The sequence below is a fragment of the Amborella trichopoda genome, chromosome 13, assembly GCF_054954075.1.
Source record: "Amborella trichopoda isolate Santa Cruz 75 chromosome 13, AtrichopodaSantaCruz75HAP2 v2.0, whole genome shotgun sequence".
In the NCBI taxonomy this organism is placed as follows: domain Eukaryota; kingdom Viridiplantae; phylum Streptophyta; class Magnoliopsida; order Amborellales; family Amborellaceae; genus Amborella; species Amborella trichopoda.
Window position 1 is genome coordinate 27,706,160 of NC_142348.1, and position 10,348 is coordinate 27,716,507.

Consider the following 10,348-nt stretch of genomic DNA (forward strand, 5'->3'; position numbering starts at 1 on the left):
AAAATGAGGTGTACAATCGATAATGCAAGGCTAGCCATGTGAACCATTTCGCCTGTGGGTGGCATTTGGAAGACCAAAGTGCACAGAAAATAGGCTATAATGAACCTTGATGCCTAATAAAATCCCATACCCCTTTAATAGAAAATGGACCATCAACAGAGTGAATCCAGACCAGTGAATCCTTTTTGGGTTGTAGAGGAAGAGTATAATTCTCAACCTCCCTCCATATATTTGTCAAAAAATCAGACGTGGGAGGTGGCAGAACCCAAGACTGAGGTGCACCTCTTATATAGTTTGAAACCCTCCTCCCTGCAGCAGCCCCCAAATCCTCCTAAATATCATTACCATGCAAATCTTAAAGTGACTGACCTGCTAACCATGGATCCACCCAGAAGTCCGCCATTTGACCATTACCAATATTCCATTGTACATTGCCTTTCAAGTGCAGTTAGCCCAAGTAAAATCTCCTTCTATGCATGAGAACATCCTTCTTCCTTCAGCCTCCCATACAGAAGAATTTCTTAAATATCGATGTTTGAAGAACCATGCCAAAAACGAGGATGGATTTGTACATATCCTGAAGATTAAGTTTCTGCTGTGCATTTTTTATCGGATTAAATGAGGTCCTTTATTCTGAAGTACGGTAACATTAGTATTTTACTTCTGGATTCTGTGGTATGTCTTGTAATTTTTGTGACTATGTTGATGCGTTCATGATCTTTAACCACTGATTGTTCCATGAACTCCCATTATCGTTGTTTATGTTATAGAGAATAAAGTTATATTGCTCTTATGCTTCACTAATTTTAATTTTTTTACTATGCCTTGTAGGGATTGATTATTTGTCAGTTGCTGCATTTGATGATCTGATTCCTTCACATTTGGTCCTTCTAAAAAGCAAGGTAAAGGGACTTAATCGACAGAAATTGTGGTGAACTTATGTTGTCAATTCTGTTGTACTACAAGTTCCTTAGGCTTTGGCAGTGTGGGCGGGGGAGGTAAAGAATTGGAATCTTGAAGTTTGTCCATAAAGCTCACACAAGCTGACCTACCCTTTCTTTTAAATCTGCTATATGAAATTTTATTAGATGTAAACTTGGTTTCCTTCCCTTTGGTTACCACTTTCATATGATACAAAGGGGAATATATCAATTGACAGAATTTAGGTGACAGGGAAACTTCGCACGACAAGATAATAATGCAATGCGAATCCTCCCCCACCCCCACAAAAAAAAAAGACGAATATCCACACTCATGTTTGTGCGTGTGTCTCGTTTTGACTACCTCATGTGAAAACCTATTGAAGGCTGTCTCATTTGTACCATTTCCAGCTCTGGCTTTGGTACATTTTTTCATTTCTCATAAGAAAATCTCAAATAGTTCCATGCATCAGGATACCTTTCGTTGGACAATATTAATCATATCAACTGCGTAATGACTTAATCTGGTGTAATGTTTCAGGATATTATATTGGTCGAGGGCCTCAAATTAGACAATGTAAAGCCTGGTATCTACTCATTGCACTGCTTGCACCTCCGATTAATAGGTGCAGAGGGATCACCAATACGATGCATTCTGATCGAATGAGACTCCTAGGAGTGATAAGTAGTTCAGAGAAATCATATTTAACACGAGCCTCTCTTTGGTGAAACTCCGATGCTTCTTTATAGGCTACTGCTAATTATTCATGTTAAAATAATTCATCGTATACAAATTTTTCACTTCTGTATATAGCAAAAGTAAATGTCTTTGATGGTTTGTGAATTACAAAAGAACGATTTAATCAATTCTATAATCAGTAAACTTTTCAGTTCTTATCATCTTGTTAATTTGGTGCACCTGCATATGCAAAGGCAGTTCTAGAAACTTGATGTATCAAATAGCGGCTCCTTTTGGGGCTTGATACATTTTAGGTGTTTAGCCTCTTTCCAAGCATTGACTTTTATAAAATAGACCTAAAATTTAGGACTAGGGGAAAATGGTATTTATTATAGCAAATGGAAAAATTTGCTCCTATAGTTATGATTTGTATTTTGGAATTTAGGTTTTCATCGTTAGATATTTGGTCAGACTTTGCATTTGAGCATCAAAACTTTCATGTTCATTGCCTTTTTTACCTTTTGGCATTTAAATATTAGCATGAAGGTTTTTAGGTACTTTTGTGAATGTGCCTTCTTGTCCGAGCTGGATCTCGTTTGGGCATCTAATATGTTAGCTGTTTTCTTATGGGCATCAAACCCAATTCCATACCTAAATGGGCTGAGATATGTTTGGTTTGTATTTTAGTCCAGGTTCCTTGGATTAGCCCTTGGCCTTTCATGTATGTGCTGTGGCTGTTTATTACTGGGCCACAAGGCAAGCAACAATATGTGATTGAGGGCATAATTATTCTTATTTTTAAATTTTATTCAATTTCAAATGATGTATATTATAGTTTTAATTTTAAGTTTTATTTCTAAGGTTTTTTTTAGTTTTTTTGAGATTTTAGGGTTTTTTTTTTTTTTTTTCTTCCCAAGTATTATTTAGAACTATTGTTCATGAGTACTGTTTACGGTTACTGTTTGTAGAGGTAAAACTGTCATTACAATTTTCAAGTTTAAGTTAGGATAAATGGGTTAATGTATTATTTGTTTGGATATTTTTTGTACGTAGAATATTGAATTATAATATTAAGGGGTGCATGGGGCCTTGATAGGTCATTCCACATGAGTTTTAGAAATTAAAATATAAAAAAACGTAGATTTTTGATACCTTAGTTTGGGGTACGGAGAAGAAACCTTAAGTTTATTTGAATTAAGGTTGTGTTTGGCTTTATGTTTTGCTGATTTTAATGTTCTTTCAAATTTTTCTGCATCAATATGACGAGATTAAGGGCAAAAAAGATGGGTAAAATGTGATCGATATAGAGTTCAAACAAGTAAAATTGTCACCTCAATTGTTGACAATGGACCACCATTGCTAGCTCTTTCTCTATTGGGTGTTCACTTTGGCTGGGTAACATTCGTCTCTTAACAACTTTGGTTGATGTGATGTACATCATTATATATAATATTGAAAGAAATTGGGTGTTAAAATTTCATGTGACTTCTCTAAATTTGACAGTCCAAATTGGACTGAATTTTCGTTGAATGGAAGCCTTTAGAACAAAAATATTAAACGATAAAAACAAGTTAAAGTCTTAATATGTTTTTCGAAGTTTTAGCCTGACTAGAAAGGGAGCTCTCTCTATCAAAATCTATCCTCGAAGAAAATGGAAGCCTCAATATTTTTTCAAGTTTTTAGCCTGATTAGAATGGGGAGGCGTCTCTCTCTCTCTTCTTGTAATTAATGTTTTGTGAATTATGCAATAATGATTTAATAGGTTTTAAAAATGGATGAATTCATTGTTCTGACTCCTTCACATGTGACTCTAAAGGGCGACAATGTGGGACCAGCATATGCAAAGCCGTTTATGTCATTCCTCAACGTATTGAATACATGAAGTTGTGAGAAGTTCCAATTGGTGCTGAGGGAGAAACTGAATTTGATCTCCATATCCAAAATATTTGTAAAATATCAATTATCTCATCTTTGCCAGTTACGAGTCGTATAGGTTTCCTTGACAATTAACACATCATCAACCTTATGGTATATTTATGAGGCAGTGGCGACTTGTTGAAGTGCATGGACAATGAGCATGTCAACACTTTACTCGGTCTTAGATTGCATCTTAGCACCTTTGCTGGATGAAATAATTGTCGATTGGAGGAGTGATGAAAAGCAATTCGTTTGTGAGCAAGAATGGGTGGTGAAATAATTGGTTAGCTATTCTGTTGGGTTCCCGACAACTGAAGTTGGATTAGAAGTTTGGTTGTAATGTGTTGATATTTTCCTAATAATAATCATCAATGCCAGAGACGCAGAGCTTGATAGAGGTATATTTTGGAGGCAAATCCTTCACTATTGCATGGTCCCACTGAAACCACTCCATACTCGGTCTATGGGGGCGACGCAGTCTTGCCTCTGGAGGTTCAGCTGCCCTCTCTACCTGAAACCATCCATCATGAGATGACGGACAAATAGCAAACTGCTCTCTGTTACCAAGAACTGGATGCCTTCGATGAAAAGAGTTTGAGAACTTTGCAAAGCCTTGAAATTCATCGAGGCCGTATGTGTCGAGCATTTGACAAGTCATGATCTTTAACATGTCTCTCTTATGGTCCCGGCGGTATGATCTTTAAGATGCCTCCCCAAAATGATGGATGTGGTGAAAACCTAAAAAGGCATCATGGGTAAAAATGTTAAAGAAATAAAAGAAAGAAAAAATGACGGGCATCATAGTATCATCTCCTATCATGAGTAAAAGAGTTGAAAAGAAAAAAAAAGGGGCACAGCAAAAACCCACTAGAGAATCGTGAGTAAAAAAGTAAAAAAAGAAAAGAAAAAAAAAAGCAGGCATGGGGTAACAACCATGAGTAAAAGAACCACAAAAAAATTCTGACAGGGTTTTGTGAAAACCAAAAATGGGGGCTTGGATGAAAACCTGAAAGCGCGTTCATGTCATGAAGAATAAAGGCCGAAGTTATTTCAATGAGAAGCGGCTCTAAAATTCCCCAACCTCTTGAGGATGCAAAGGAAAACCATGTAAAGTCACAAGCAAGAGAGATAAGCAAGCCAAGAAACGAAAAGAAGGGCATTCATTCCATGACAAAAGTAGAGGTTAAGTTGTGGGCTCAAAACCTCAAGCTACAAAAGAAATGAAAAAAGAGGAGTGTCTCATGTCATGGCTCAAGGCTTTACATAACAAAGGAGAAAGAAAAAAAAAAAAGACTAGCCCAAACAAAAGGAGCTAATCTCCATATGCTATTAAAGGCCTCAAATTGAAGAAGAAAGAAAGCAAAGAAGGTGAAGATAGTCAGCAGTTATTTTTTCTTGTAGCAAAACTCAGAGCATACCCGTTGCAGCATCTACAACCCATCCCTCAATTTTTATGCCTTAAGGTGGCCTGTATGCTGGACCAAAGGAGGGAACTTGACATGTTCAAGCCTAGACGACAAACGATCCCTCATTCTCTTGCGAGCCAAGACTAGTAAATCTTCGGTTTTGCTGATGAATTGTTTAAGAGTGGCCATATCACTCTCATTCTCAAGAAGTGAAATCTTAGCCATGGCTATGTCCTATGCAACCTTGGAAGAACACATTTGAAAATCAGGATAGATGTGTTTGAAGACATTTTTCAGTACCTTGGGTCCCCGATACGGAATAAAAAGAGAAGTCGGTCAATAAAGCTTGAATTACAGTACATATCTCGATAGTCTCAAAATTGTCCCAGAACCAGTGAAAATGTTCATAAAGACTTCAAAAGGTCACCTGCCAAGTTTCGTTGCAATTCGACATGTCTAAGACTGTGCAGACAAAGAAACAAATTTGGAAAAATTAGTCTCTCGTACCCTGAAACAAACCCCGTAACTAGAAATCTATTTTCGGTGTGTCAAATTACTTAGGAACCTCCGCCATTAGATCTGGCATGGTCGAAAACCCCTATGGGTTAAGTTTCGACTCAATTGGGCACTCCAAGACAAAGTTATGGGTAAAAGATCGAAAAGGGGTAGGCCGCACACTATTCCCGTGCGCCCTCTCTACACCAAATCACCATTAATGGTGACTGTTTTACAGTCTCAAGCAGTGACTTTCGAGAGCCATATTTCAATCGTCTCGAGTCGGATCACGCTCAAATATTGTGAGCGTGTTCTTCTCGTTAAGACGAGCGTTTTGAAATGTGGCATGCCTCGTGACAACGGCCGAGCAGGGAGAAAAACTAGAGAGAAGTCGATGATTCGTGGAAGAAGTTGCAGAAAATTCAGCAGTGACACATCGCACCGGCTATATTATGGTGCTCACGTATTGAATTGACATGAGATCAGTTCCATCGCGTGCGTAAGGTCCAGGGCTACCACTGGTCCGAACCTCGTGCGTGATGAACGATCGGATTTCATGTGCGAAGCGGATAAAATTGCTGTAAAATTTCGGCCGTCAGAATTCGGATTCGGGCAAAAAACCCAAGACTGCAAAATCTTCTTCCGGGTACAAAATGGAGCTGTGTTTATTGCCACGCGAAGAAATCAGGAAGAAACATCAAGATATGAACACACTATCGTTCCGAAAGTTTTCAAGATTCGCACGAACTTCAAGTCGCAAGATCGTGGCTTAAAAACATGACCTGTGGCTTGAAGTTAGTATCAAATCGATCACCAAGACGAGCCCCACAAGAAAGCAATCATCTTTTTATCAAATGGGTACCAGAGCAACCCCAGATAATCCATGGAAAATCATGCACGTTTTAGGGCATCAACAAGGGCTGTTTTGGAATTCCATGTATTGGTAGGTAGGGGCCAAACACTCATTTTGCACCTATTTTAAGAATTTTTTTCAATTCAAATAAATTGTAATTATCATCAATTAGGATAATTTTTTGGCATCCACCCATGTTTAGGGCCCAATTCTATAAATACATGCTAAACCTAATTGTAAAAGGGATCCCCTCGTACTTTCAATTGATCAATAAAATTCGAGTTTTTACATTGAGTTGGAGAGGCACGTCTTAGAGAGAGAGAGAGAGAGAGAGAGAGAGAGGAGAGAGAGGAGAGAGAGGTGAGAGAGGTGAAGGTAACTTTCTCTCTCCTCTTTTATCTGTCTTATTTCTTCCTTTCTCTCTCTTCTTCTTCTTTCCTCTTTTCTCTTTCTTTCTCTCTCTTCCTCTTCTTCTCTCTGTCTCTCTCTTCTCCATCTCAAACAAGCACGACAGTAACCATTGTCGTGCATGTCTCTCTCTCTTTCTCTTTCTTCTTCTTTCCTCTTTTCTCTGTGTTTCTTTCTTTTCTTATTTCCCCTCTTTCTTAATCTTCTCCTTCTCTCTCTACTTTCCTTTCCTCTTTCTCTTCCTAAATCCTCTTTCTTCCTCTCTCTCTCTCTTTCTCTCATCTTGTTATTTCTTTTCTCTCTTCTCTCCTGTCATGCATGACGTTACCCATAGCTGGGCATGACATTCCCATTCTTCCCTTATCCGCTGGAAACATGCACAGTGAGCCTGGCCTTAATCCGAGTGACATGCTGGGCCTCTGTCCAAGTTTCCCCTTCCCCATGTTGTGCACGGCAATGCTCATCGCCGCGCATGACATTCCTTTCCTCATTCTTTGACAAGGATACTAAACCGGGCCCTTTCTCGAGTGGCGGGTCGGGTCGTGTCTAAGTCCCTTATGACAAGAGCGATGATGCCTAGCATAGTTCATCTTTCGCTTTCTCTTTCTTGTCTCTCTCTCTTGACATGGACGGTGGAAACCCATCGCCGTCCATGTTCTTTCTCTCTCCTCTTTCCTCTGTCGTCAGCGACGGAAACCCATCGCCATACATGTTCTTTTTCTCTCCCCTTTCCTTTATCATGGGCGACAGAAACCCATCGGCATCCATGTTCTTTCTCTCTCCTCATTCCTCTGTCATGAGCAATGGAAACCCATTGCCATCCATGTTCTTTCTCTCTCCTCTTTCCTCTGTCATGGACGACAAAAGCTCATCGTAGGCCATGCTTTCTTCTTCCTTCTCTCTTCCCTGTCATGGAGGCCAAAGCTCATCGCCATCCATGCTTCCTTCTCTCTTCTTCTTCTCTCACTCACTTCTTCTCTCTCCCCCTTCCTTCTTTCTCTCCTTTCTTTTCTCTTCTCCCTTTTCTCCCTTTTCTCTTTTCTCTTCTTTCTCTCCACATTCCTCTCTTCTTTCTCCTTTCTCTTCAATCTCTTCTCTTTCTTTTCTTCTCCTTTCCTTCTCTATTTTTTTTTTCTTCTCTCTCTCTTTCTCCCTCTACTTTTCTTATCTCTCCTCTTTCTCTTTTTTCTTTTTCTTCCTCTCTCATTTGACCCAAGGACAAGTCTAGCACTGTTACGGTTGTATCGTCGTCGAGCAGTATTGCTACCGTGCCGGTCTAAGTTACCATGCCGTGCTGGTTTAAGTTAGCAACCCTCATCTCATCATTTATTCTCTTTTCTCCTTTGAATGTGCACACTTGTGTGCATTCATCCAAAGACAAGGTGGGGTCCCTTGCCCCACTTGTCTTGTAAAATTAATCATGTGTGTGTGATGGCAGAAACAGGAGAACACAGGCCACGGGAGGTGATTCCGAACCAGTTGTACGACTGAGAACTTTTCGACGTGATCTATGAGGGCGCCCACGTGAGCCAGCCTGAGTGAGTTACAGACCCAGGTGAGGTGTGTTCCGCCTCATGACAAATTCCTCTCTCATTGGTTAGTATACCTGCCCTTGTTCTTGAGCAAGGTTCCTGAGAGAGCAATCTCAAGTCCCTTGTTTCCTTTGAAATCCAAGACACATGTCACCTGATCATCTAGATCCAGGGGCAAGATCGAGGCACCTAACTAACTTGACGACTCCACTGGGGACCTACTTCTCCTTCGTCGGATCGTACTTGTTTGGCTAGTTTCTCCTTTGTTTTTCTGTTTTCACACACCACATGGCTTTCAGGTTCCTTAACCCATTCATCCTAATTGAGGATTTTCTCATCCCCGCATTCGCGAGCTTCCTCCGGGAATAAGTTCCTCGAACTTCGTTTCTTCTTTTGAGTAAAGACTTAGTGTCTAGCTCTCAGGTCTTAACTTGGATAGGCGTGAGAAGGGACTTAAAGGTCCTTGACTCCCCATCTTCTAGCTCTGGTGGAACCCACCAAAGCACTCTGCATTAATAGTGCATCCGCTACCACTCACAGCATGTACCTTGTCATCGACAAGCCACTTGTCGGTTGTATTGCCGAGGTACGTCGAAAGGCTGCCTAGTCCTTAGCTGCAAAGGGCAAACAAATTGTCATTAATCTTGTGGGTCGCCGCAAGGCCACCCCCCACATTCCTGTAGAACCTCGGGTCTCTATGATTAGAGACTCAACACATCGAGGAGGAGACCCTGGGGCCTCCACCTCACACACACACTAAGACTCGTGGGTCATCCACTGGAGTCACACCTCGGGGCAGCTCTTGTGCTACCTTGAGTAAGCGTTCAAGATCAGGCCGCCTTGGGCTGAAACCTGTGCGCATGCATATGCATCCCACCACTCGGGGCAACGTCGTTGCTGCACCAACTCGAGTACATGAAAAACGACCCCCTCGTCCTCCTACTCAGCACACACTAGCGAACCCTGTAAGGGGCATGCCCTCACTTGTTCCATTGCAGACATCTTCTCGCAGTTCTCGGCCTTCTAAGGCCAGACCACCTGTTCGACCCCGGGCTGGCCCCCAAGTCACCCTGAATGCTCCTTCAAGGGGCGTACACGTGCCATCTTCCCAGGCCACTGCTTACTCCCAACACAGACATCGTTGAGAGCCGATTCTCTCTTCTTCCAACCTTTCTCCCCTCGGCGGATATCTGAAGACCTGGTACTAGAAGGTTTTTCCTAAGAGTACCATCCTCAGCCAGCCTCGTCAGGTCGGCTATACCTCTGGAGTCCACAAAAGAGTTCGGGGTAAAGGCCTGATCATTGACGAAGTTCTACAACTTCCAAGGCAACAGCCCAAACTGGCCCCTATCCATAGTCCACATTAGCTGCCCCATCTTATGGACAGGACCCTCTCCTGCTCTAAGAAGGCGGGTCAACCTCGACCCTAGTCTTAGATCTGGAGAGAGGTCTATCGCATTCTCAAGCTCAAGCAAAACAGAGGACTGCATATCCTGATTAAGGAGCAGACCAGAAAAGTCGGGGCACCCAGTTCCAAGGGTCTTCTTCTTGAAAATCCCTTCTACCCTCTTCGAATCACAGAGACTAAAGAAAAGGTGCGAATATCCTGCACTGTCTTCAGCATCATAGAAGATAACCTGACCACCCAGCAGCCACGGTCTCAAGACTATCAAGAACCGGTCTAGACACGGTCAGCATATAAGACTCGAGTCCAATCGGGGAATGCTAACCCCTTGTTGACCGATCTGCCATGTGCGACCCTCCAAGCTTGGAAGTCCTCAACTGCATCGAAGGCTGACCTCCCTGGAGAAACGGTCAGCGTTATGATTGTCAACGAACCTAAGGACAGCCAGGAAGAGAGTATGAATAGGTTCGAAGACGTGGTACGCGCAATGATGGAGAAGATTGACCGCATGGAAACCATGTGACACTTGGCCAACCATGAGGCCAACTCCCATCACTCCGATGATGTAGCTCCAAGGCAGCCTCCTCCCCCTGCCTCTCAAGACAATTATGTCCCTCACCCTGTCTCACAGGCGGATATCGATGATATGGTAACCCACAAGTTAAAAAGCATACAAATTTCGGGTATTCAGAGTGCAACACTATATAAAAATCCATACCCCTCTCACATTGAC

At 41.7% G+C, this 10,348-nt stretch overlaps 1 protein-coding gene across 2 annotated transcripts in view; it reads left to right on the plus strand.

Moving 5' to 3' along the window:
- LOC18444982 (cyclase-like protein 3) overlaps positions 1-1,815 on the plus strand; it is a 56,228-nt gene extending 54,413 nt beyond the window's left edge. For both annotated transcript variants that reach the window (XM_006855132.4, XM_020674014.2), the window contains 2 exons: positions 832-902; positions 1,462-1,815. In XM_006855132.4, the coding sequence (XP_006855194.1) occupies positions 832-902; positions 1,462-1,587 (197 nt within the window). In that variant the 3' untranslated portion in view covers positions 1,588-1,815. The remainder of the gene's footprint in view (positions 1-831; positions 903-1,461) is intronic.
- The last annotated feature ends 8,533 nt before the right edge of the window (positions 1,816-10,348 follow it).